This window comes from Columba livia, chromosome 11 (genome assembly GCF_036013475.1).
Source record: "Columba livia isolate bColLiv1 breed racing homer chromosome 11, bColLiv1.pat.W.v2, whole genome shotgun sequence".
Lineage (NCBI taxonomy): Eukaryota > Metazoa > Chordata > Aves > Columbiformes > Columbidae > Columba > Columba livia.
In genome coordinates, this window is record NC_088612.1 from 12,552,584 (window position 1) to 12,580,479 (window position 27,896).

Below are 27,896 nucleotides of genomic sequence, written 5' to 3' on the forward strand. Positions count from 1 at the left end.
TTCTGCTACACAAATACTTTTATTTCCCATTATGCCTTTTTTTTTGTTTGTTTGCTTTTTAACCCTTGAGTACAAAAGGCTGAAGCGCAGCCTGTGTGGGGAGGGGGCTGCTCCATGGGAACCCACACACCAGGAGACACAACCATCAGCCCACCAGACCCGACCAGAGCCAGCCCCATCCCCCACCACACAAACCCTACTTGTTAGTAAACTTTGCTTTTAAAAAAACTGTATTTTAAAGGTTATCAATTCTAATTCTTTACTTTCATTTGAATACAAAACACATAAGTTGCTATTATCTTTCGTGGCTCCCTGAGCTGAATTTACTAAGCTTTCTTTGAAATCACTCCTCATTGCTTCTGTCCGAAGACCAAGAAGGGCTTGCGCAGACGATCCCGCAGCGTGGGCTTCCCCTTTTCTTCAAACATACGAGCACAAAAAAAAAATAATCCATATATAAAAAAAGGTGATTGTGTTGCTGATGTCCCGTCAGTAGCTGAGGATCCCAGCGAGTCCCCCGCGGTCCCAGCAGCGTCCCACCATCACGAACACACCGAACAACGCACGGCTACGACAGCAGGAACAACTTGCACCAGTGGACACCTTTGCTTGGCCTGGTTACGCGCTGCACGGCAAAGTCACGTCCCAACGGACACTTCGGGGGGGAAAGGAGGAAGAAAAAATTGCCACCACCAAAACCATCAGTGGAATACAATTACAGCAGACAAAAAATACACAACTAGTGTACCGGGAGGGGTCCCCCACCCTTCCAATGCTATTTACTAGTCCGTTATTTACATTTTTCACAAGTCTTATGCAGGATGCACCAAAAAAAAAAAAGTCACAATAAAAAATAAGTCCTTTATAGTGCCACCAAAGCGCAGACGGAAAGAACCAGAAAACCAAAAAAAAAAATTCAAAATAAACCCCAAAACCTTAAAACCAAACAAAAATCCGTTTAGGGCTTCAATGTGTGCCATATTTGCAGACCTCCAAATAAATCCATGTATGTTGTACGCCGGGCGCCGCCGGAGCGTGCCGGTCCATGGCTGAGCCCCGTGGCTGCGCCGGGACTGCCCCCTGAGCCCCCAGTCCTGCCAGCGCCGGGAGCTGCCAGCCCTGCTGGAAAATCCACCATTAGTAGATGACCTCGTAGACTGTGGCCTTCTTGTCACCAGAGCCCGTGACGATGTACTTGTCATCTGCTGAAATGTCACAACTTAAGACGGATGAGGATTCCTTGGACTGGAAAGAGGAGAAAAAGGCGGGGGAAAAAAAGAAAAACCATCAGTTTGGTTTCCTCGCTGAGGCTGCTGTGTTTTAATGAGCAGCATCCACGCCAGTGGCATCACCGCATCCTGCGCACTGGGTACTGATCTGGCCACCCCAAAAGCATTTCTCCCATTCCTGTGGTGATGCCCACCCCGCGTGTCCTACCTGGAAGATGCTCGCTCCGTAGGGCGTCCTCCAGGCGTTGAGCAAGTTGTCCTTGCCAGTGCTCACAAACCATTTACCTGCACCAGGGAAACACAGCATCAGTAGCCAAAAGCTGCTGCCACCACGCCCAACCTGACCACCAGCCAGACCCTGCGACCCTCCCCCCCCCAGAGGCTCCTAGCTCAGTAACTGGAGATTTTGGAGGAACTGGCAAACATGGAGATTTTCCAGAGGTGGCCACCCCAGCCCCGCTCCTGGCAGGACACAACCCAGCTCACACACCAGTTCACCCCCTGCAATGCGACGTGGCCATTTGCAACCACAACTGAGATTGTTCTACAGAGATAATTCTCATCTCCACCACCCATGAGATGGATCTTGCTCCGTGCTCAGGCCCCACCGCTGTGCCGTGCACTCCTGTTGCGGTCCCCAGCGATCACCGAAGGAGCCAAGTTCATGGCTGGAGCCGCTTACCGCAGTAGGCAAACTTGAGGGACAGGACACAGCTCTCGTGGAGGTGCAGCTGGTACTTGTCGGGCTTGGTGTGGTGCAGCACTTCCACATTGCTGCTCTCCATCCCCACCGCCAGCCACTCACCCGTTGGGCAGTACCCCAGAGAGAAGATCTGCAGGGGGAGAGAGGGTGCTCAGGGGGGTCTGCATCCACCAGCCACCTGCTCAAGCATGCACCAGCCACCTCTGTGTCCTCAGCAATTCCCCATCAGGGACAGACACCAATCACCTGGGCACAAACCGAGCTGGAGGTGATGCCCTTGTTGATTTTAATAACATGATGATTTGCCTGCAAGGCAAATAATTAAGAAGAGAAACAGCCCAACATACAGGGAAGGACACAGCCTGTTCCTCTAAAGTCACTGAGTGGCTCCAGCCACTGAGACATGGGCACAGCATAGCCAAGAGCCGGGGAACGGTGTCTGCTCCTGCAGCCCTGGCCAAGGCAGCCCGGCTGAAACAGCCTTGGCCAGGGACAGCACTTGTGTCTTTGACAGAAAGCACATTCCCAGCATCCTCCAGAGGAGAAAACCCAGCATGGAAGGCAGCAGGACTAAATAAGTGATGAAAGAGAATAATAAGAGATGAAAGAGAAGCTGAAACAAGAGCCAGGGGAGCCCCACAGCTCTTTCTGCTTTGGACACACTTGGGTTACAGTTCAAGCAGCTGGGACAGCCTTGGGCAGAGCTAACAGGGGTTGTGCAGGTTGTTCTCCAGCAGAAAGAGCCCCTAGCCCACAGGCACATATGAGCTGGCTGCCCCACTGTCTGTGGGGAATCAAACCCCTATACAGGGTCTCCAGGAGGAGCTGCATGACCAGGCCAGGAGGTTCCTCCTCCCAGGGCTGAGGGCAGCCCGTGCTCACCTGGGAGGTGAAGTCGTGCTGCTGGAGCTGCCGCCCTTCCCGCAGGTCCCAGGAACGCACCGTGTTGTCCAGACCCCCTGTCCACAACTTCGTACCATCGTGCGAGATATCTATGCAGCTGGCACCATCTGTGTGGCCTTGGAATTGCCTTTAAACAACAAAAAAAATAATGCAAATCTTCCAAGAGGAACACTGGCAAAAAGCACGTGGGTTGCGTGAAGGGAGCTGGTGCTCAGGCTCCATCTCCAAAGCTTCCCTGCACCAAGGAATCCCACCCAGGAGCATCCTCTGCCGAAGGACACCAGTCCAGCCAAGCCTGCTGGGTTAGTTTAGAATCAGAACCATTTTGGTTGGAAGAGATCCTCAAGATCATCGAGTCCAACTGTTACCCCACCCCTGGCACTGCTCCATGTCCCTGAGAACCTCATCTCCGTCTGTTCAACCCCTCCAGGGATGGTGACTCCACCACTGCCCTGGGCAGCCTGTTCCAATGCCCGACAGCCCTTTGGGGAAGAAATTGTTCCCCAGATCCAACCTCAGCCTCCCCTGGTGCAACTTGAGGCTATTTCCTCTGGTCCTGGTGCTTGTTCCTGGGGAACAGAGCCTGACCCCCCAGCTCCAAGCTCCTTTCAGGCAGTTCAGAGATCAGGAGGTCTCCCCTCAGCTCCTGTTCTCCAGGCTGAACACCCCCCAATACCTTAGCACTCCCCATCACAGTTGTTCCTGTATGTCTTATTCTACAGACAAAGCACCACACAACAGCATACTCGTCACCATCCCCAAGGTCTCCATGCCAAAATATGACCAGAAAGACCCCGATTACAGGGCAGAGCAACGCGCGGTGCTGGTCCGTGGCAGCCAGCTCACCGGACAAGCGTCTGGTTGTGCAGGTCCCAGACAGCAATGTTGCCATCACTGCAGCAGGAGAAGCAGACTTTGGCGTCAGGGCTGATGGCCAGGGCGTAGCAGGCGGGGGCAGAGGAGGTGAGCTCGGCCTTGATGCGGGGCGTGGGGGACGCCAGGTCCCAGATGGTGAGCGTGCTGGCTTCCCCCCCCACGATCAGCGTGCGGCCGTCAGGGAGCAGCTTGCAGGAGCGGATATAGTTATCTCTGTTCTGGAAGGGAAAGAGATGTTTGCAAGAGGGTGAGAAATGATTCACTATGTTAGGAAATCACAGAATCAGAACAGTTTTGTTTGGAAAAGCCCCTCAAGAGCATCAAATCCAACCCCACCCCTAGCACTACCCCATGTCCCTGAGAACCTCATCTCTGCGTCTGTTCAACCCCTCCAGGGATGGTGACTGCCACTGCCCTGGGCAGCCTGTTCCAATGCCCAAGAGCCCTTTCCAGGAAAAAATTGTTCCCAAGAACCAACAGTTCTTTCACGCTTCATATCTCCATCCCTTTTTAGATATTCTCTCCAGTAGCATGCATCCTTCGGTGAGAAACTGTGAGCTGCAAGTTCATAAGCCAGGCGAGGCAGCTCATACAAACACAAGAGCCCGCTCCATATACAGGAGTATAGCAAAATATAATCTGAAGACAAACGGGCAAAACAAATTTGAGGAGGAAATGATATGTTTGAAGCTATTACCTCCTTTAATCCCCACAAAAAGGCAGCTTCACCCTGTGAAAAGACAACTGTCCCCTAAAAGACTTAAAAGGTTACAGGGCTTGATCCCAAATTTCTCTGGTAATACTTCCTGGTCTGTGCTATACAGGAAATTCTGTACAGACTCTCTGGAGTCACCAGGATTTTGAGTACGTCCTGCATTTTTCTCTTGTCCTTTTGGTAGCTCAGCTTTGCACGTACGTTTAGGTTTTGGATAAAAGTCTTATCTCTGCATGGGGGAAAGTGGGGGACAGGCGCCTGGGGAGCAGGAGGATGAAGGATGCTGAGTGGGAACGCCACAGCCCCTGCTGCCCCGGCCCATACCAGGCAGTCCAGCTGGGAGATGGGGCTCTTGCTGCCCGGCTGGCTGATGTCCCAGATCTTCACGCAGCCCTTGCCGCCGGTGTAGACGTGCCGGGTGGGGTTGCTGATGGTGACGGCACACACCACCTCACCGTGGCTCAGCGTGTTGATCTGCCGGGCGTGCCGGGGGATGCCAGGACCCGCCAGCGCGTCGTGGGGGAAGGGGACTGGCTGCATCTGCCCATCGGCACTGACGTGGAAGGAGTAGGCTCTGCCGGGACGGGAAATGGGGGGGTGAGCCCCTGCAAACCAGCAGGGTGGGTGGCACTGTGGCCCAGCTGCTGGGGACAGAGCTGCTGCAGCTCTCCAGAGGCTTGGCTGGACCAGCCCTGGGTGATGTCCCACGCTCACCCCCACCCCAGACACACTCGTCCCCCACAGCAAACAAGGAGACCAAGACACACTTACGGCTTCCCCCCGGGGATGGACGCCAGGCTGGAGGGCAGACCAGGGGCTCTCATGGGTGGGTGGGGGTCAAATCCAACCTGCCAAGAGACACATGGGGTGAGGCTGGGCACGGGCTGGGCACACACAGCTTCCCATCCCTGAGCCCCGGCAGGCATGGGGACACTCGGGGACTCCTCTTTTCCCTTGCTGCTCAATAAGTCATTGTTATTTTTCCCCTGGCAGAAAGGGCCAGGACTGGGGAATTAGGCAGAGGTGTCAGGGCTGCAAGGAGCAGCGTGGGACATGCTCTCCCTCCCCGTGCTGTTCCAAATCCCCAGGGACAGGAGCAGCCAAGTTATGCCCAGCACTCCGGCTGCAGAAACCCCCATGTCTGCATTCATGGCAGCATTTTACTTCTTGTTGAGACAGTGTTTGGCCTTAAAGCCTGTAACAGGGTAGTTAGCATGAGTAAGGGGAAGGCAGCTGTGCAGCAGGTACATGAGAGTAAACCCCAACATAGTGGCACATGCACATCACCCACAGACTCATAGAATCACAGGATGGTTTGGGTTGAAGGGACCTTCCCAGCTCCCCCAGTGCCACCCCTGCCACGAGCAGGGACATCTTCACCAGCTCAGGTTGCTCAGAGCCCCGTCCAGCCTGGCCTGGGATGTCTCCAGGGATGGTTCATCCACCACCTCTCTGGGCAACCTGGGCCAGGCTCTCACCACCCTCAGTGGAAAAAAAATGCCAATGGGGGACATCTCCACACCCAGCAATGCTTCAACAGCAGCCGATTCAAAATGCAGCCAGTGCAGATCCCCAGTTTCACATCCAACACAAGGGACCACCCCCCATGCAGCCCTCCAACCCTCCCCACACCCACCACCCCACCGGGACCGAGAAAAAGGAGCTAAAAGTGCTACGTACGGCTCCAAAGCTCACCATTGGCGACCGGCCGTAGGCGGCAGCAGCAGCGGCAGCAGCACTCATCTGCGGGGGGATGTTGTGCAGCCCAGCGTAGGCACCGGGGCTGGTGAGCGAGCCGTTCATCTCGTGGTGACCCATCATGGCGAAGGGCGCCGCGTAGGAGCCCGCGATGGAGATGGGTGTCCGCAGGGCTGAGGCTGTGGGAGGGAGGGGTAGGGGACATGGTCAGGGGATGGAGCCCATCAGCACCCAGCCCTGCAACGGATGACCTCCCCCTCATCCTGTCTCTGGTGTGGGGACACCTGAGCTGCTGGCACCCCTGTCCTGAGCTGCATTAGGTCCCCAATAAGGCTGAATCACCCACTCCAAGCTGCTGCAACCCCAACGGAGGGAACAAGCTAAAGCTGAGCTAGGGACACCAGCAAATAGGGGACACTGAGGGACCAGAGGACACCCAGGTGACCAGCACCCACCCAGGGGGTCCATGCCAGTCGGTTTGCCAGGCATTGGCCGCAGCCCCGGGGTGCTGCTTGTCCCTGGGGTCGGTGCATCATTCCTCGGTGTCGGAGTGTTTGACTTGAGCCCAGGTGTCGATGATTTGTCATTCTAGATGGAGAAGGGATGAAAAAAGAAGAAAGGATGAGGCTCAGCCACCAGCATCCACAGCTGGCAGGGCCTGACCCAGCGGAGTGAAGGACGTACATGGCTCAGGTCCTTGGTCTTGGAGGAGGGGGTGCTGCTGGAGGAGGCCACTGAGGCCGGGCTGTTGGGCGCATCCCCCTTCTTCAGCCCACGGGCTTTGTCCAGGCCGTTCTCTGGGGGGGAGTGGGCTGGGCTGACCCGGGGGGTGGCGGGGTCCTGCGAGACAAGAGAAACTGTTTGCACCCCCAGCATCAGGGAGGGCTCCCCTGGCTCTGCTTGCAGGCAGGAATTGCTGGGGGGACCTGCTGAAACACTCCCAAGGCTCACCTCGTTGGAGACATCGACCACCAGGTCATCGCTCTTGTCACCATCGCTGTCCTGAAACACACAGGGAGTCACATCCTGCAGAGAGCTGTAAACCCTGGGGCGGGAGGCAGCCCCCCCAGGGGGTCAAACCCCCCCAGCAGCAGGACATAGGTCACCCACACCACGTGTGGCAAGTTTTACCCAAAATTTGCTTTCTCCCAGCCAAAGTCCTGTCTGAATGTGTGCTGCCATGTTCCCTGGCAGCCCTCAGCACACCAGCCGCAGCCTGACCCCGCCACTCACATATCGGCTCATGCTGTCCTTCTCCTCCGCTTTCCGCTTCTTGGAGTCAATGCTGTAGTCTGTGGAGCTCCGGTGCTTCTCACTGGCTCTCAGGCTCTCCGAGGGTGAAACAGAATTATTCTGCAGTGACAGAAGAAACTCTTCAGTTGGAAACAGGAGGAAACAGGACTTCGCAAGCAGATGGTGCTGCAAACGGCCCCTCCAGCCAGCACCGAGCCTGAAATCCAGCCCTACCCCAGACTGCAAAACCCCGACAGCAGGGCGAGACTCCACAGCCCCCCACGCCAGGGAGCTGGGACAGGGTCCAGCCTGGGCTGGGCGACAGCTTTGAGCATTGCTCCGAGCCATGGGGATGCTGCCAGGACAGCCCCGTGCAGCTGCTCTGCTCCAGCACAGCTGCCCGTAGGTACCCGAGCCCATTTACTACAACAGCATGGCAGAAAAAAAACGGAGAAGCTGGTTGTTTTCTAAAAATGCTTCTGGGAGAAGCTGTGCCCAGTTACAGCAGCTCCTGCAGCCACTGGGATCCACCAGAACATACAGGGCAATGCAGAGAGAAGAAAAGTTGCACTCCCCTACACCAGCCCCATGATGATCATCATCCTCTGCCCCCAAGGGAACACCAGTCCTCACCCCTGGGCAGGGGAAGGATTGGCACAGGACTGGCACCCACAAGAGCACCCATGGGTGCTTCCTCCAGCATGAGCAGAGTCAGAGCTTCATCCCAGCCCTGGCCGAGCTACACTGGCAGCCGAGCTCTGCCCAGTCATAGGGCATCCAAACAATCTCTGCTCAGGGGGGTTCCATGCAAAGCCCCGGAGCTGTCAGCGTTCCCAGGAAAGCCCCTCGCAGGCTGGGACTGGGCTGGGAGCAGAAACAGCAGCAAAAAACTCCCGAGAGCCTGGAGAATGCCCAGTCCCGCATCGCGGCCCCATGCAGACCCCTGCAATTAGTTCCTGGGAGCAGCAGTAAAACCACCATCATTTCATGTCAGAGCTGAGCCCCCCACCCTGCTAAGCAGCACATTCCCCAGCTCCTCTGCCTTTCTCTCCCAGCTGAAAGGGAGAACTAAAGCAGTTCATGTTTCTTCTCAGTACCCAATAAGCAGCTTTGGATAACACCAGGGTCTTTCTTCTCAGGCAGTCATGCTGAAAAACCTCGCAGCTACCCGAGAATCATGTCAAGCATTTAGAGGCATCGATCCATTCAGCCCGCCGCTGGCCCGCCGCCAAGAAACTAAATATTTTTTATTGCGCAGGCAAGGCTAGGAAAATATGAATGACTAACGCTGATTATCGTGTGCATTAAACCTCCGTGGGGAATACCCCGTATTTTATTTTATAGATCGGGAACCTTCCCATCTCTGACGGCCCCCTCCCGCGGAAGGAGGAGGTTAATGATGCCTAATTCCCCTCTCCCCCTGTAAACGCCACTTTTTTCTTCCCATCTGCCCCCGGCTCTCAAAAGGCCCATTTGTGGGCTTGGGGAGGGCAGGAAATCGCTGCAAAGCCGCAGCTCAGCCAGGCTTTGTCCTGCCAGCTTGTCCCCAAGACAGAGGCTTTGCGCACCCCGGGGTGGGGGACGCAGGCTCAGCACCTCCAGGGTGAGGGCAGCGCTCCCACCTCCAGCTCCTACCAACCTCTACCCACCCAAAAATACACCCCCTGCCCTCCATACATCCACTGCACCTGGCCTAAACACAAACCAAACTGCCGCTACGAACACCACACCATCAGGGACAAGTAAAAAGCCGCTGTGCCGGAGGTGAGGGCTGTCCTCCACCACGGTTATTTAGCTGGTTAGTTAACTGCTTGACCTTCCAAGTCCTACTTAACACAGCGTAATAGCCAAAACCCAGCCTGGCAGATTAGATGACCCAAGATAATAGACAAGTGATCAGGAATAAAATAGCTTTCCTAATCACCCAAGGATTTTTTAGCCGTGCAGACTTGACTGCGCTCCTTCACAGGGCTTAGTCAACTGAAACCGAATCTCGAAGCCCTGCTGCAATCAAAAAGATTTAAACCAAATCTCATAACCAGCCCGGCACAGCCAACAACCCAGCCGCTCTTCCAGCCAGCGTGGGGGGTTTATTTTTTGCTTGTCTTTTTTAAAAAAACTAAATAGGACCTGTGCAAAAGGCATCCTTGGAGCTCACATCCACAGTCTGTTTTTTAAAACAATAGATTAAAAAAAAAGGAGGTTAATGGGACTTACTGCACTTGAGTCTCGCTCTTTTTAGAAGAGGATCGTGTCAGAGGTGAGGTCACAGGCAAAATAAAAGAGAAGACAAAAAAATAAAGCAAGTTAGAATAAGACTTAAAATAGAAAAAAAAAAATCTAGAAGCTCTTCACTGCATGACCTCCTGCTTTAACTCAGAACCTTTCCAGGCTCTTTCCAGTTTTGCTTTAAAATTCACATCCCTTGCCCATCCAGCTCCCACTGCCTCCTGCCCCCCTTTCCTTTTGACAATGTGATTTATCTGGTAAAACACAGAGCAAAGGGGAAGTGCCCTGAAATGCCAGAGGAACGGCACCGCTCTCTGGCTCTCGTACCCAAAGGCACAAACCCAGGAGAAGGTCGCAACAGCCTATCTCTGCAGCCACCTCAGCAGGATGTGGATCAGCCCCCAATTAGTACTCAAACAGCCCCAGTTCCCCAGGATCTCCTCATCATTTGTGTCCACGCAGAAAAATGAACGTAACTGGATACCAACAGCTTTTCCTCACTGGCTTTCCCTATGAGGAAAACACCCCAAATCCAGCAGCAGCAGAGGCCAGCAGCATGGGGAGGCTGTTGGACAACAGCCCTGCCCAGGGAGCAGAGCCTGGACCAGGGGCTGTGACCAGTTCTGGGGTCCCCAGCACAGGACAAACATGGACCAGAGAGGGACCAGAGGAACCCCAGAAACGATCCGAGGCTGGAACAGCTCTGCTGGGAGAACAGGATGAGAGAGTTGGTGTGTTCAGCTGGAGAAGCTCCGGGGAGACCTTATTGCAGCCTTTGCGGACTTGAAAGGGGCTGATAAGAAAGATGGGGACAGACTTTTGAGCAGGGCCTGATGTGACAGGACAAGGAGTGATGGTTTTAAACTAAAGGAGTGGAAATTCAGGCTGGACATGAGGAAGAAATTGTTGCCCCTGAGAGTGGTGAGAGCCTGGCCCAGGTCACCCAGAGAGGTGGTGGATGAACCATCCCTGGAGACATCCCAAGCAAGGCTGGATGGGGCTCTGAGCAACCTGAGCTGGTGAAGATGTCCCTGCTCATGGCAGGGGTGGCACTGGGGGGGTTGGGAAGGTCCCTTCAACCCAAACCCTTCTGCAACCCCATGATTCTAGCACAGCAGGATGCAGCAATGAGCAGCCCCCAGGGACCACGCTGACCCAGCCACTCGTTCTCACCTCTGTGGTCCAGGTCATGGTGGTTCTTCTCATCCTTGACAGCAAGGTGCGCCTGGCTGCCCAGGGCGCCGAGGGCCAGCAGCCCTGAGCTGCTGCCGGTGACCGGCGGGATGCCTGGTGGCTGGAGCCCCGAGGGGTGTGGCGGCAGCTGGACTGGGGGCCCATGGGCGGCGTGGGAGAGGTGCTGGGCCTGGAGCTGCTGCTGCTGCAACAAAACCACCAGTGAGCGGGGACGGGGCAGCGGGACAGGGTGGGATGTCAAGGCATCAAGCAATGATGTGATGCCGGGAAGGGGCACGTGCCCGGGGATGCCCCAGGAGCTGCCCCGCTCAGCTGCCTGGAAAGAGAAGCCCCATTAGCAGGAGGGACAGGGGGTGGTCCATGCACAGCCCCCCAGGGTCGATCCCTGCTGCAGCTGGGGGGCACAGTGGTGTGTCTGGCACACACAACCCCGGTCAAACCGCAAAAGCCATCCTTAATTCAAGGTAATTCACACCATTGCTGCAGACTTGGCTAGTTTTGCTTTTCAGTATATATAAGGAAAAAAGAAAAAAATACCACCCAGGATGCAGAAAGTGGCTCTGGCTGGAGCTCCAGCTGCTAAAACACATCAGAGAGCAAAAACTCAAACCATCCAGGATCCTCACAGGCCACCTCCAAAAGGAAAAGTTTTGCTTATTTGCTCAGGGTCAGCCTGAAGGCACCTGATGGTGAGAGGAAAACCACCCACACAGCCCCTTGGCCCCATCCTGCCACCCGCTGCTCCCATCCCCTCCAACGGCAGCTGGACGTGCCCTGCACTGAGGACAGGGCTGGCCCAAACTGAACTACAACCAAACAAACCCCCCGCATTCCTATTTCAAATTCAAGCTTAAAGCATACAAGCTGAGACCTGAGTTGCTGGCTGCCAGTCAATTCTCTGCCCACGGCCGTGTCACCTCCAAGAGCCCAAGGCCACCACCCTTCAGCTCCGACCCCGAGGACAGCAGTGTGGGGTCCAGCCAGGGGTCTCAGAGCTTGGCATCCCCCTTTCCAGCCCTCCTGCCTGCACCCAGAGCCACCTCCAGCATCACCCAGTTGGCACCCATTGACCTCTGGTGAGATTCACAGGCTGGGGGACACCTGAACTGCAGGGGAACCCCCCATATTTCCCCCGGGTCCCCACAGCCAGCTCAGATCAGGATTTCTCCCTTTCCAGTGCCACCAAACATGGCAGAAGTGGTCACCGGACCAGGCAGCTTTCCAGCCAGCCAGCCTGTGAGTGGAGGGTCCCACAGCACGGTGAGGGGACACGGCACCACCTGCAAGGCTACACACAACAGCAGGCGAGGGGGGCTCAGTCCCAGCCCTGCACCATGACAGCCAGGGGCTGCTGCCACCGCAGCAGAGCCCAGCATAACCCACAGCACAGGAACATACCAAAAACCCCTCCCAGGTACTGGGGACACTCCGTTTCCAACGCTTCCACCAAGGAAATTCCCAGCACGTCTCCAGTGCTGCAAGGGGTGTCTTGGGTGTCCCCAGACTGGCTCATGGGATGACCCCAGCACAGCCCAAGGGGGTGGGGCTGACACCCCAGTAATGGCATCACCAGCCACTGCGACACAAAACCCACTGGGGGAGCAGGAGAGAGGGGTTTAACCAGAGGGGTCCCACACTCAGCTTAGAGCACAGCTGGACCACATCACACATGGGAGGTGCTCTTCAAAGCCTTCCTCCCCCACCTAAACAAGGCCAGTGCCCTCCAGCCCCCGTGTGCCACAGGGCAGGGAGTGGCTCTGCTGCAAGGCCACGCACACAGCCCCTGCGACACCGAGGACCGACACTGAGGGCCGGCAGCACCCTGCACACACTGCCCAGCAGCCCCCACAGCTGGGTTACAGCTTGTGGAATAAACCCCCACCCTCAGGCCATGCCTCCACAGGCAAAACCAGTTCCACCTGCTACAAGGACCTATTTTTTGGGGCAGAAGGAAGGGGAGACCTGCTGTTGTCCCACACCAATGGGCACAGTGGGACCCAGCTGCCTCTTGCTGCCCGAGGCAGAGCTGGGTGCAGGGAAGGGTGACCCATAGGGGGTGGGTGACCCCCACCTGCCTGGCTCCCGTTTCGGAGCCTGGCTCAATGGGAGGGGGCGATCGCCTGTGGGACACCAGCCAGGTCAGATGAAAGCAGCAGGAGCTGCAGTTCTGGGCAGAGGAGATGCATTATCTGAACAACACAGGTTCCTGCAGGCAGTGCAGAGGTCTCAGCTGTGGCAGAAGCCAAATCAAGGAGGCAATTAGGCCTCTGCAGTGCTGTTACAAGAAAAGCATAAATCACCGTGTCCTTAGCAGCAGGAGCTTTCAGCTTCTGCTGGGCTGCTGCATCCACAGGGCAGAGGGGGGAGCATCCTCAGGTGCCCTGTTTGAGGGGTGTCCCCAAACCCACATACGTAGGGCAGTAGGACTGCTGGCTGGCAGGGCGGAGGGAGCACAGTGAGGGTGTCCCCAGGGCCAGCATGTCCCTCAACAGCACAGAGCACAGTCCCTGCCTCCCGGCCATGCACACATACCAAGATCAATTCCCCCAGCAGCACCGCCAGAGGAACAGCCTCAGCTCTTGCTGGAATCAATGACGCTCTTTCCAGTCCCAGCCTCATGTGATTTCACCCATTTAAGCAAGAGGCAGGGCTGGCCATTACAGTAGAGCATCACCCTGGAGAACAGCCCCCAATGGTTTTCCAGCACAGCTAAATCCTCTCCCGCAAGGTCTCCAGCGGTGTCAATCACCATGGCACTGGGATGTGCAGGGATCCAATGCTTTATCCTCAGCTATTTCCAACTCCCATGGTGGGCAGAACCACCAGCGCTGCCACAATGCTCCTCTCCACAGCTCTCCAGCCCCGGCAGCAGCAGGAACCCAGAAGAGGGACATGGTCCCTTGGGCACCCTGGGTCCACACAGCAATACTCCAGCCCCCAACATCAATGGGGCTCATGGCCCCAGGAGACAACGCGGCTCCACCACAAGCAACCGCAGCAGCACCAGCAGTGAAGGCAGGAATAATCACCACCCTGAGCCTCGTTCTCCAACAGGGCAGAAAACTGCCGGTTCCTTCCTTTTCTTTTTTAAGCTGCTGACAAACACACTCATCCAAGGGCTTGGTGAACTGGGGAACTGTCCCCGCAGGGTCCCAGCCCCCATGTAGCAGCTCCGCTCCAGTGCAGGGGGTGGAAACAAATGTCAAGACACAACATCCCACTGTGGCTCAAGATAAGGTTTAAAGGTGTTTTTCTCCCCTTTGGCAGGTAGAAAACAGTGAGCAGAATCCATTTGGAAAGTCTCCTTGCTGGTTTGAAGTCTCGTCCCTCTGTCCAACACATCTCCACAGGGTAGCGAGGATGACACCGTGGGCTGCAGACCTCCATCCTGCCACTGCTGTAAGGAGCCATGTCCCGGCCAGGTCACTCCCACGGCAAGGAGAAGATGACAAGATGACAATCCCAGTGCACGTCTTCGCTGTGCAGGCGCTGGCAGTGCTGGAGGGTCCCAGGCTCCGCTCGCGGCTCCTCACGGCAATCCCAGCTGTATCACTCTCCTGTGTCTGTTGTCCCAGGCAGCAGGCAATCCTCATCCGTCCTGTGCTGTGCTCAGGAATCACATCTGAAGACTCCACGGAGGGCGATAAAACCCGCCTGGGACCTCCCGGTGCAGAGGGATGCTGCAGAGCTCAGTAACGCTGCTCGATTGGCATCTTCTCTGCTGGAAAGCCCAAATTCCCTCCCCTGCCACTTATTCCCTTCCTTGAAAAAGGTTGTTTTTAAAAACACATCCTGTGGAGGCTTCTTGCCAATAGCCTGGGGGAGGGCAGGCTGAAGGAGCTCTTAGGTCACCTTCATCACCCAAAAAAAAAACAGCCCAGCACCTGCAGACAGCCCCCTGGGCAGATGCCTTACACCCCAGCCCATGGCAGGGACATGACAGGGTGCTCAGCTCTGAGCAGGATCAAGGTCCTGCCCAACAAAGCCGGGCACATGGTGTGGGACAAGCGAGGACCTGGGGCAGCCTTCCATGGCCAGGGACCCTCCCGACACCTTCCCAGCATCCCCAAGCTGAATGGCAAGTTCAGACCCACTCAGGATGCAACACTGGGGCTTCTCATCTGCTGGCAGGAGCCCAGACCAGAGTGACATCCCCACAGAGCCCAGGACATGAGCCTGCAGCAAACATAGCCCTGGGTGACATCGGGGACATCAGCATCGCCTGGGTCTGGTGGGAGATGCACAGACACAGAGATGTTTTCCTTCTGGGGTCCCTCAGCATGTGCTAGACAAATATGGTTAAGATACGAAGGAGGTTACGATTTACGAGAAAGGCTGGCAAGGAATATCTCGTACGTAGAGTGTTTTTAATTGGATTATGTACATCATGCTTCATGCCTTTGTTAACCGATTTAATGGTTCACCACTTAAGTTCACCACTTGCGTTAAATTTAGTAAAGTAGTCTAATCATTTCCAGAGCTATAACCAAATCAAGGGCTCAATTTCACAGAAGCCTGAAGCAGAGAAACTGTGAGACAATGGCCTAGATGCATAAAATTAACAGTTCTTGACCTCAAAAGGGGAAATTAAAAAAAAAGGTTCTAATGATTTGGTGCGTGTGTGTGTGTTGATTTTGTTTGCAGCACCTGCACCAAGATGCTGGTGCAGTTTATAAATAGAGTCATCTTGTCCTGCTGCAAGGCATGTCAGGGACAGCAGAGCCACCCGTCCCCGCAGGACACAGGGTGAGGATCCGTGCACACCCCAGCACGCTGCCCCTTCCACCTGAGAATAAACACATCCCAAGTGACCTGTCCCACATGAGCAACCCTACAAAAACAAAGCACTGCACGCACAAAGGCGAAAAATTCCGTTTGCTGGAAAAAAAACAAAACCAAAACTCCTCTTGGTTTCATGTCTTGGGGGAACACAGGGGCAGGTGCAGCCGCCAGCGAGCAACATGGGCCTGACACCCAAACCAGCTCCGCATCTGCCCGGGGTGTGCAGCACAGCTTGGGGACCAGCCACGCTCAGGGACCAGCCCTGTCCCCTATTCAGCCGCTGAAGCACGGGGCAGTATGGGGAGGGCACCCCGTCCCTGCCTCGCTGGGTGCAGTAGAGGAGACACTCCCCGCTGCCCACCACCCTGCCTGCACCAGCTCCTGCAAACCCATCAGTCACAGCGATTAAGTGCCTGGCTGCTTAATGACGGGGCAACACTCACTCTGATCTGAGGAAGCAATTACCTTGAAAATGGGGGTCAGGGGCCCCGCTCATTTACCTTAATTGAATTCCAATATCTGCCTCCAGCTGCCTGGGCTCCTGCCTGCGACCTCAAGCAGCTCATCACCTCCCTCACCACTGTCCCTGTCACCGACACCCCCAGCCCAGGGATGGGGTACAGGGGGCGCGGCGCTGCCCATCACCCCAGCACCGACCCAACCAGACACACTCCTGAGCTCACACCGGTCCCCAAGCGCCACCACCACATGTGTCCCAGCGCTGGGGACCCACCACTGTCCTCATGAGCCCAGAGCACAGTTCTGCACTTAGTACTACTCGTAACACCAGAAAAATGCATGTAAAAGCAAGTTAAATGCAAAGAATCACAAAGATACTTGTAGCTTAAGAAAGAAGTGCAAATAGTTACTCAAAAAAATGAAATTAAAAGTCAGTATTTTCTGGAAAATAAAAACCTAAACTCAGAGAAGCCACCTCCCCAGGATGCAGGTTGGGGACACTGATGTCCCAGGGTTCAGGGAGCCCCAACACTGAGCAGGTTTGCTGCAGGACTGAGACCATTACATCCATTAAAGAGACAAAAATTGTTAATCTTAAAAAAATCCCACCCAAGATCTGCAAGAGAGAGAGCCCGGTCAGACAGGAGCGGGTAAGTCAATGCATGGAACTACAACTCCGGCAGGTTTACAGAACATTTCACATCAACAGCACACACAGAGACATGCCTGGGCTCAGGGGCTCCGGGAGGGCGCTGGGCACCAAACCCTTGTGGAGAACATCAAATTTGGAAGCGGGGGCTCCTGGGGTTGCATTAGCGCCTGGGGACGGGGACTGGGCTGCCCAAGTGGCCTCCGCCACCCCCTGTATCACTTGATGCCAGACTGGGGGAGTTTTGGTGGTTTGGGGGAGCTGTGGGACAGCTGGGGGGGCTGCAAGCCGCCCGTCTTGAACCGCCCCTGAGCGCAGGATTGCCTCTGGTCATGGTAAATGATAGGAATAAAAGGGGTATACACACGGTGAGAGGCAGATTGGGAAGTCCACGTACCCCGATGATAGCATTCAACTCCGTCATTGTCACTTGCTTGGCACGCTCAACAGCCTGTGCGACTTGCTGTTGGTGCTGCGGGGACAGACACACGGACAGGTCAGAGCTGGGCACGGGGCTTCAAGTAGAGGCACAAACCCCCATAAGTTGTCAGCCCTTTTTTGTCTATATTTTGCTCATGAGAGCAGGAGCCTGAGCCCATCTCCCTGCTCACGGGGTGCAGGGGGAGCCGGAGCAGCCCCTTGACACCTTTTTTGCTCTTTGGGTTTGGTGCAGACCCTCACAGCTGAGTAAAGCCCCTCATGGGTCTGGTTCTTCCCTATCCCAAGGGTTTTGTAACACACACGGGACCCAAGCAGCCCCACACCCCCAAACCGCAAGTTCGGTGGGGACAGGTCTGGTCCCACCCACAGGACCCCACAGCACTGACTTCCTGCGGAATCCCCCAGGGAGAAGCAACATCCCCCATCTGGGGTGTGAAAACCTGCTTACCTCTTGTGACAGAAAAGGCATGATCTGGGCTAAAATGGTATTCAGTCTTTTAGCAATTTCTGTCTGAAAAAAGGGAAGAAGAAAAAAAACAGTCAGTACCAAGCAGCCTGCCACAGACTGCACAAGGCTTCCCGGCAGCAGCACCAAGAATCCTCCCCCACCCCCTCCTGTGCATCCCCTTCCCTGTCCCCTTCCCTGCATCTCCCTCCTTGTCCCCTCCTGTGCACCCTCCCCTTGCCTTTCCCTGCATCCTCCTCCCCATCTTCCCCCTGTGCATCCCCTTCCCTGTCCCACCTTGTACATCCCCATTCCCTTCTCCACATCCCCCTCCCATGCATCCCCTTCCCTGTCCCCTCCCAGTCACACAAGAGGAAGCAGCAGTTTACAAAAGAGACAACAAAAGCACCTCCTTGCATGTTCTGTGCTGGCCAGCACAGGGACACAGCCCCGCACTCTGGGGACACCTCAGTCCCCTTCCCACTGTGGGACCAAGTGTGACAGACCAGCCCCAGCAGCTTTGCACCAGCCTGGACGTCCCCGGCTCCGGGAGAAGGCAGCCAGGCGCTGACACGGCTCCCCGTCCTTAGAGCAGCCGATGCTTCCCAAACAGGCCAGATCACACAAAATCCCTTTTGCGCACCCAGCCAGGCCATCGCTTCCCGCTCCCGGCGCTTATCTGTGGGTGTTGGGTTTCTTCAGAAGAAACTCAGCAAACATGCAGCACCCCTGCAGAGTGTTGGGCCAACAGCGAGGGCTGCACCGCTCCCAGCACCACGAGGTCCTTCCCCACCTAAACTAAAGCCACTCGAGTTCCTTCTGCCATCCTCACAGTCAGGAAATTTAACCCATTACTATTTACACTCATCAGTTTGACCACATTATGGGTGAATTTAACAACAAACCTACGCTGTCAAACGGTGGTTTCTGCACCATCTCCATTAACTCGGAATAACATTTTCCTGGAGCGATAACCACAGCAGAGGTTGGGGCGAGCAGCAGTGCAGTGCCGGGAGTGCTGCCCCACGATGCTCCCCGGGCTCCCAGGAGTTAACGCTGGCTGCTCTGCCGGCCCCGGCAGCTGTTAAAACAGCGTTGGGTCCAACTCAAACACGGCCCCAGCAGCCGCGAGGATTCAGCGCCGCAACAATGGCCGGAGCCGAGCCCTGGCACACAATCAAACGCCCAGAAATTCCTTCCGACAGCCCTGAGCAGCTCGTTATCAATAACACAAGTGATTAACTGGGTCTCGCTCCAGCCTCCATGTCGGCAAGGTGCCTCATCCCCAAGACGGCCAGCAGCCACCCCCAGCTTGGATTGGCTCAGTGTGCTCCCCAAATCACTGTTTCCACCTGCAGCACCCTAAGGCTTCATCCCTCCCGGCCCCAACACTCAGCCCCATGGCACCCCCAGGACAAGCCCTACAGCAACTCTGATTTTTAATCCCAGTCCCAGAGGGTGCTGATCCAGAGCGGGGCTCTCAGCTCCACTTGCTCTCAAACACGGCAAGAAAAAAAATAAAACCAAAAAACTAAAATATCATAGTTTGGAGGAAAACAAACAAAAAAAAAACAGATCACAACCCTTCATTTGAGGAGATGGGCTGGGGTACACTGGTGTTACTACAAAACTAACCTGAGGTAGAGACTGAGGCAAGAGCACAACCAACACACCCCAGGACAACCCCAATCCCCCGCAAGCCCAGGCTCACCCAATGAAGGGAACAACCCCGTGAGACCCTGTGGCCAGTGGACCCAGGGTCTCGCTGCCCAGAGTCCCTCAAGTCCCCGACTTGTGCTCCCGCAGCACCTTCACACGGCCATCGCCGGTTTCGGCTTCAAAGTAACGGGGATATTTCTGGCCGTCGTCTTTTCCGAAAGCGCCTGGTGCTCGGGTTACACCTGACGCTGTTATTAGCCCTTCCCGAGGCTGGGGGAGCGTGCTGGCGCGCGGGGTCACACAGAGGCATCTGGGACGACAAGGGTTTGGACTCAGGTACCTTGGCTACTGCTACGCGAGAGCCGCAGCCGCTGAGATTATCATGGACCCAGGAGCAGGGACAGGGGGCTCAGCGGGTGCCGCATGATCCTCCCTGCCCGAGGAGCGGGGTTGGTACTGTGCATGCCACCAGCCCCTCAGCAACACAGGGCTACTGATAGCCACCCCGCTGCTCCCATCACACGCTGCTCAGCAATAGGTAAGCCTCTTTAAAGGCCTTTTTGGCACTGATGCATCGATTAAGATTATATATAAACTGCAGCTCCATTAAATATTTATTCCTTCAGATGAAGCCTATTGGATTCTGGAAGTAACAAGCACTCTGCGGACTGCTCCTCCAGCATGGCTGCTTCTCCTGTGAGCTCTTTCATTCCAGCCCCCAACAAATTCTAGAATAAATTCAATCATTTTTTGAGGTGAAAACAGCAGTGCCAGTACAAGCAGTTCCTCCTGCTACACATCGCAAAGGCCATTTAGGTGTACAGGAAAAAATCCAGCATCCAAACAGGTCACCTCTGCAGAGGAGGGAGGGAAGGTGCTGGGTTTCCCCTGGGCATCATCAAGCACTAACACAGTCCAGAAAAAGATGTACAAAGCCCCATTGCCTCCGTGTTTACATCCAATTCCATCCAAACTTCCAACAAAGATTTGAAGAAAAGCTTCATGCTCTGCAAAGAGAGAGACTTCCCACATGGGATTCAGTGAGTAAGATATTAGATGTCCAAAATATTATGTTTACAACCATGAGGTTTCCTTTTAATGCAAGATTCAATGATATTTAAATATTTGTTCACTTCAACTTTTCCCATTCCCCAGCATATTAAACTCTAGTAGTCCCCATTAGAAGTTTAATCGGGAGCGAAAGGGGATCCTCCAGCACGCCGGGAACAGGAGAGGGTTTCATGACCAACAGCCTCCCCATAACAGGGCTCATTCATCACCGAGCCCCAGAGCCACCGAGCCCCCCCAGCTGCTCCTGCCAAGAAAAACCTCCATTCCCCACCACGGGTTGCCATGGCAATCCCAGCCTGCGCATCCCCTCCCAGCGCCCTGCATCTTCGCTGGACCACAGCACACATCGCCAGGCGCGGGCTGCACACCCACGGTGGATAAAAGATGGGAGGCAGCACAGGTCACCCCAGGAGAGGCACCCCCAGCACAGCACCCGCGGGAGCCCCTCCCGGGACGCTCACCCCAGGCAGCGCGATGGCAACGACAGCTTCGTTCCCCTCGTTAAAAAGGGCAAGGAGTCAGGAGAACCTGAAATCCCAACTAATCCCCCGTCCCTGCTGGGAACCTGACCTGCTGCGAGACGAGAAACACTCCGGGTGATGTTCCGCCAGGAGGGAGGGATCAGAGAAAACATTTGCACTGGTTATAAATCAAGAGAGACTGCTCAGCCACAGGCTGCGGATCCTGCCACCCGCTCTGAAAATGGCCAGAGCAGCTCCCAGCACCCAAAGCACCAAAGGGCAGGACTGTGGCGGCTGGAGCCATGGTGGGGCTTGGGCTGCACCAGCGGCATGGTGTTAAATAGCTGCTGCCCCCACCCACCCCAGTTTCTCGTCTTTACACCTGGATGTGGCAGAGGGAAGTTTAAAAATAACGCTGCCGGCCATCAGTCACAGGATACGCAGAGCGGAGTTGAAAGGAGCCACCTTAAAAATCACCCAAAGTGCGCAAGGAGCCCCAGCTCCCAGCCAGGGTAAGGGATGCAGGGAGAGCCCTGCAGACATCACTCTGGACAACAGAGATGCTTGATGTGCCATAATGTATCTGCCCTGCCCCTAGCTGAGCAAGCAAAGGGGAGCTGCAGGGCTGCCCCAGTCCCATTGCTGCATCCCTGCACCCTCGGGGGTAAGACTGGACCCAAACCCCTTCAGGGTTCCCAGCACCAGCTGTGCTCCAGGGATGGAAGCATTTGCAAAAACCAACCCCGCAGCTCCCTGCCGGGAGCACCCCCAGCCTCCCCAAACGCCTGCACCCCAACTCACACCCCACACGGGACAGACCCACCATGAACCCACACAATTTGGAAATGAGTCACACCAGATCAGGCCACCTCAGGTGCACTTTCAAAACACACTGTAGACCACACCAGACCAACCTCCAACATGCCCTTGCTTATTGATTTAAAGGATGGAATGCAGGCTGGAGACAAGGGCCTGAACACACAGCATCACTCCACTGAGCCTTCCTCCTCTTGAAAAACACGGCAAAACATTATCAATACTTCCCACCACCAGCCCAAGCCCCCACAGAGATGCGGCTGGGACAGTGCCCAAGGCACTGGCCCACTGGATGCAGGAATGTGGCACCAGCATCATCCCACAACTCACCCAAGACTCCCAGGAAAAGTACTCATCCACCAATCTCCCCCCCAGCATCCTCCCCAGCTCCAAAACCACTGGTCACCATACACACACCCCAGCAACGTTTCTGAGACAGATCTGCACCACCACACCCCCCCAGAGCCACCCCAGACCCCTGCCTTGGCAGCGGGTGGCAGGGGTGGTCGGAGAGCCACCCGGAGTAAATCCCGGCGTAAATCACACCAGCAGCGAAGCACCAGAAGCGTTTGTTGAAACCAGGATATTGTCTCTTTAAGCACATGAAAATCAGGCCCTTGAGCAGTGTGGTTCTCACTCTGGCGCACAATTACGGGCACTTTCAGCTGTCTCCCAGGATTTCAAGTGCTCTCTCCAGCCAGGCTGTCAATGGCATGTTGAAAGCTATTTGTGGCTGCTATCGTTATTAGCAAAGTAGAGAGCTTCACTGATGAGAATTAAATTCAGGGAGGGGGTGTGGAGGGGTGGGCCACCACCCCTCACTACACAATTACCACCCGCACCCGGGCTGTGGGGACCAGAGCCCACCCAGGGCCCCCAAAAATCCACCAGGGCTCCCATGAAGCCAGGGAGAGGTTCAGCTGACAGCTCTTCCTTCCACCTTAGGAGACCTGAGACTATCATGCTAACAAATTATTTGGCTTCTGAAGTATTTGGCAAATTATTACCTGGCACTCCTGGCTAATGAGCATGGCAGAAAGTATACTGTGTTCCTGGAATATTCTAGAGAAAAAATTTAAAAAAAAAAAGCATGCCTCTCTTCCCATGGAAGTGTCAGTAGAGTTTAGGTTTGTTCCAAGCATTAAAGTGTTTAAGCACAAAAACAAGAAGTGCTTATGTGGAGAGTTCTCAGCCATAAAAAGAAAATCAGTACAAAGGTTCTCCCCGCCAAGGTGTCCCATTCCCCCACGCAAAATTAGTTTTTCTTTTGGATTTGTTATTCCCCCCAATTGCATTCAGCAATTATCTACAGAGATCTGAACAAAAACAATGCAAAACCAACGGGGAAACAAATGTTTCTTTTGTAAAAATCAATTAACCTTAAAAGAAAAAAAAGTTCCACTTGGGTTTAAAAAGAAAACTCCCAAGCAGCCTCAGGTTGAAGAAAGCCGAGCCAGGATAAGAGAGCACTTCATTCAGCAGGAACACTGATGTAAGGAGCAATTCACTGCGGTATATGCAACAAAGTGGGTAGTCACTTCCTAAATATTTCCTTGCATATGGAGTTGTTTATGAAACTACATTTTTGTCTTAACAAGAAACAAAATGAGAAGAAAGGAAAAAAAAAAAAAAACCCACACGCAGCCACATATGCACACACTTAATATTCAGCGTAGAAGAGATAATCTGTTATATAAGCCCACAGACAGACAATCCCCTTTTGCTTAAAGATGAAGTATCCATCAATGTTTGTCTCAAGCAGATGTAATCACAAGCAGTCAAGTCTGGAGGGCAGGACACTGCATGAATAATTCAGGCACTTCAGTCTACTTGATTGTGTGCAGATAAACACAAGTCAACCGCTAAACAGGTCAGCTGATAAACTTGTTTGTTCAGGACTAGCCACCCTCCACCAGATGCAGGCAGGACCACGCTGCAATTAGCAGCTGGATGCCTTTTGGGGGGATGCTGCAGCCCCAAAGAGGAGGAACCCTCCCCAGCACCCACTTGGACCAAGCTCCCCTATCCCTCCGCTCCCTCTCGCCCCATTTTCGCCTGGGAGCGCATTGGAAGCGGCTCCGGCTGCTTTGTTTTCCTCCAGCACCATGCACATTGCTGTCAATTAAACAACAAGACAGTTTCACCTCCCCAAACTCCCCCCCCCCCGCATCAACCCAGCACCAGGCACGCAGCATATGTCACCAGGAACAACTAAAGCAGGCAGGAGATGCTCGGCACAGGCTGGAATCATCTGGCAAACATTGATCTGCGGAGCTGCGAGGCGGCTCCCAGCAAGGCACAGACCACGCAGGGCTTCCCCGGCTGCACCACCCGGCGTGGGACCGGCCACCCCGAAAAATCCGGGTCACCAGGGGCAGTGGCAGCTCTGCCTGCACCAGCACCAGGGAAAAGTGCCCCTGGGCACTTTGAGGCTTCTCAGTTCCCTCCGAAAGCATCCCAGTTGCTTTGCCTCGCCAAACTCCACGGGGAAGACACGCTAGAGCTGTATGGTCACACTGCAAGACGGTGGACCACGCCATCCGCACACCAACGAAGCCAGAGACCCAACGGGGTCTCACCCCAAGCCCCAACCCACAAAACCTCTCAGACCAGGCTTTTGTTACAGCCACGGACTGGCGGAAAACATGCTGCACCTCTCCAGAAACAGGCAATCGCTCCCAAAGCCTCACCAAGCCAAAAAACTCAATATCCTGGTGCATTATTTCAGCATCTCCCAGCATTTGCACGAAGCGAAGCCACTCAACTCCCAGCAGCCAGGCAGCAAGGGGCACCCCCTCTCTTGGAAGGAGCCTGCACTGGCATCACCCTCATCCTCCAGCACTTCAAAAGGAGCCACAGGGTCCGTGTCCCTTGGGACACGTGCAAAGCAGGGATGGGGTCCTCACAGGAGGCCACCACAGGCCTAGGCACAAATTCTGCGTTGAGGATCATTCCCAGCTGCACCAAGGCCAAATGGTGCCCAAGGGCTCCCCGAGCTGCACACCAGCCCCACATGCCCCGGGGGGGACCCAGCTCTGCACAGCCCCCCCAGCAACACCACAAGGCACTTCTGTCCAGGCAGAAGCAACAGAGAGAAACAAATCGGGATTATCTGCGTGGAAGAAGATATATTTAAAAAACTGAACACTAAGCAATAATTATTTTTGTTACCCTGCCACTACTTAGCAGAAAGCTAAAGAAGAAGAGGCAGATTCACAGACAGGCTGCTTTGAATTTCATCAGTCTGCTAACAAGACTTTACTTAGGAGGGCAATACTACTGTTAAGAAAAACCACCTCAGAGTTGAATGAGGCTGATTTGTGAATTGCAAAGTTGATGTCAACTTCCATCTGCCTTAAGTTCTTAATTAGAACTACTTCTAAAACCAGTAAGCAGCAGCAGCACAAATAATCAGGTCTAATCTCAATAATAACTTTATTCCTTTAAGTTTTACCATCATGTGCCCAGCCTTTAGGCTCTTTAACTATAATCTTATCAAGGCAGCACACCACATTCTGCTATGGCCTTCTATATTTTTCCTTCAGGCAAGTTACATATCAGAGACGACCAGAAAAAAAAAAATAAATGTACCAAACATTGCTTCATTTTCCAGATGCAAAGACAAATCCATGACATTGAGCAACACACCATAAGATACTGGTATCCCTGACGATAACTCCCTTCTAAGTCTCACGCTACAGCCTGGCGAGTATCAGGAGTATGACCTTAGAAACAGTCATGTTGTACCAACAACAAAACCAGAGGAAAACGTGGGAGATAACAGTGTTTTCCGAGTGCCGGGAACGTCCTATTCCAGGTACCGACCTCCCAGCACCGACAGCAAAGCTATTTTCACCTCTTCTCACAAACGCTCTTTTCAAAGCCTAAGTTTCTCATGAATATAGGCAAAAATCCCACCGGCCTGCCATAAACCTACAGTTCCCAACAGAACTGCCGAGCCACAAGCTCTCACCTGGAGTCACATCCCTGACTTCAGCACTTATGCCCCATTTAGTGCAATCAGGGCCTATTTTATCTCACATGGAGAAAAGGGCAACAGGAGATCAATCAATCACAACTTCCCCCTTTAAATTACTCACCTGTTTGTGCATTTCAATATTCAAACCATACGACATTTCATAGTACTGGGGAATTAAAAAAAAAAAAAAAAAAAGCCAAGAAAAACTTGAATTAATTTAACATAAGGTATTTGCATAAGGTCATTACCAGAAAGCATCCCGGTCAAAACTACGCTTACAGCATTCGTAGCCAAGGAAATTATACCTTATAATAAGCAGATGCTTAGAGTGTTTAACCGGCATGCATTTAACAAGAGGACACTCCTTTTTACTCCTGTTTTCTCCTCCTAAGCTACTTAGAAAAACAAAGAGGTGCAGAGCTGTGTGACAGGCGTCTGCACAGCCCTGGCAGAACAGGTACAGCCCGTAGTCTGGCCAAAACCCCAGTTTCTCACTGGGGGGGTGGATTTATACCCCCCCAGGTCCAGCACTGCTGCCGGGAGCCCAGGGAGCGCCCCGGCCCCTGCCCCCCCGCCGGGAAAGGGGGTGTTAGCTCCTTCTAAACCCATTAGAAACACAAACGATCCCACCTTGGGGCCCTGCGATGCAAAAAGAAGTTTTAAAAAAAGGCTTCTGCGGCAACAAAAGAGCCCATTTTCCCCGGGCGGGGGGCATGCCCTGGGAAGCTTCAGGGTGGCCTCACCGCATGCACCGAGCGCCCCGGGGCAGCAAGCGGGGACAGCCCGTACTCACCCTCCCCACCCAGTATCCCCAGGGACACCCCCAGAGCTCCTGCCGCCCCCCCACTCTCCCCGCACCCCCGGGGGCTGATAACAGAAAGGGGTTAACAGGAAACTTGCTACCGCGCTTCCAGCCGGCTGGGTCTGCGCGGTGCCCAGGCAGGGCGGGCAGCCCCCCCAAGGCGGGTGGGGGGTCCCCGGGCACGCAGCTGCCCGTTCCCTGGGGGTGTCCCCCCCCGCCTCCCTTTCCCAGCGCACGGCTGGGCGACCAGCTAATGACATTTACAGCCTGATCCGAAATCTGATTAAAGTCTCTTACCATAACGTAATGGCGCTGCATTTCTGTCTTCTCGTTCGCCAGTTTATCATACTCCACTTTCAGGCTGGGGGGGGCAGAGCGGAGTGTGAGACCCGGCGGGCAGGGGGGGCGGGGGAAGGGAGGGGAGCGGCGCTGCCCGCGGCCGCGCCCCGGCCCCCCCGGGCTCACCTGTGGTACTGGGCTTGCAGGAACTGGAACTCGTCCTTGATCCGATCGCAGGACTCGGCCACGGTGAATTTGAAGCCCGGTTGGCCCGGCTGGTGCGGAGCCTGCGGGGAGAGGCGCTCAGCACCGGGGAACCCGAGGGTGGCGGAGGGTCGGGGGCATCGGGACTCACCGGGTGCCGGCCCTGGGGGTACATGGCAGGGCTGGGGCGCGGTCACTGGAGCCAGCCGCGCCGTGCCTCGCTACGGCGATCGCGACGTGCGCTGCTGCCCGCCGGCCACGGAGCGCTCCCGGAGAGGCCGAGAACTGAACAAAGAGACGAGAGGAAAGTCCGTGCGGGGGGCGGAGGAGGGAGGGCGGGGGGGCGAGGGGGGAGCGGGCCCGGCCGGCCCGGCTCGCTGTGAGCCTCCCCCCACTCCGCGCAAGTCACCGCACCGGCGGGGAGGCGCTGCGCGGCCGCGGAGCCCAGCCCAGCCCCGCTGAGCCGAGCCGCCCGCAACCGCCGGGGCCAGGTGCCGACCCCCCGGCCGCCTCGCTCCGCGGTCCTCCGCTTCCTCACCTCCCCCCCTCTTCCGGCACTCGCTCTCAGAAAAAAAAAATATAAAAAAATACATATATATATAAAAAAACACCCCCCGAAAAATTTCAAAAAGCAACAACAACAACAAAACGCAACCAAAACAGCCCCGGAGGAAGGAGGATCGCGCCGTATTCCTGCTGCGAGAAGAAGGGGGAAGCAAAGCCAGGAACTAACGCCGGAGCACGACGGCCATGGAGGAGAGGAGGAGGGGGGAAGAAGGCCGTACACATCCGACTTCCCGGGCGCCGCGGACATGCGAAGCGTCTCCGCCGCGGCTCCCCCCGCCCTGGGGGCGACCGTTCAGCTCCGTCCAGCCGGCATCGCCGTAACTCCACAAGCCATGGTGCCGCTCCACGGGGTCCGAGGGTGCGCGGGGGGGTTCCCGGGCGCAGGGCGGAGACTGAGGCCGCCGGTGCTACGGAGCGGGGCCCGCCCGACCCCGGATGCCGCCGCGGACCGAGGCAGCGCCGGAGCACGCGGTCCGCGCCGCCGCCGCCAGAGCGCTCAGGC

At 55.3% G+C, this 27,896-nt stretch overlaps 1 protein-coding gene across 9 annotated transcripts; it reads right to left on the reverse strand.

Annotated features, from left to right (window-relative positions):
- On the reverse strand, positions 1-27,896 carry TLE3 (TLE family member 3, transcriptional corepressor). 9 transcript variants are annotated; one of them, XM_065076826.1, is made up of 21 exons: positions 27,613-27,896; positions 26,979-27,112; positions 26,810-26,910; positions 26,642-26,705; positions 25,664-25,708; positions 17,560-17,622; positions 17,068-17,142; positions 10,760-10,964; positions 9,575-9,591; positions 7,358-7,477; positions 7,076-7,126; positions 6,809-6,964; positions 6,580-6,712; positions 6,107-6,303; positions 5,198-5,274; positions 4,751-5,000; positions 3,682-3,929; positions 2,815-2,962; positions 1,912-2,062; positions 1,438-1,514; positions 1-1,245 (listed from the first exon to the last, which is right to left on the reverse strand). In XM_065076826.1, the coding sequence occupies exons 2-21, from the start codon at positions 27,000-27,002 to the stop codon at positions 1,138-1,140; spliced, it is 2,310 nt and encodes a 769-aa protein (XP_064932898.1). In that variant the 5' UTR covers positions 27,003-27,112; positions 27,613-27,896; the 3' UTR covers positions 1-1,137. The 9 variants fall into 9 exon arrangements, with proteins under 9 accessions (XP_064932898.1, XP_064932896.1, XP_064932893.1 ...); XM_065076824.1 differs by having other exon boundaries at positions 6,122-6,303; positions 17,038-17,142; positions 27,561-27,868; XM_065076821.1 differs by having other exon boundaries at positions 17,038-17,142; positions 27,561-27,868.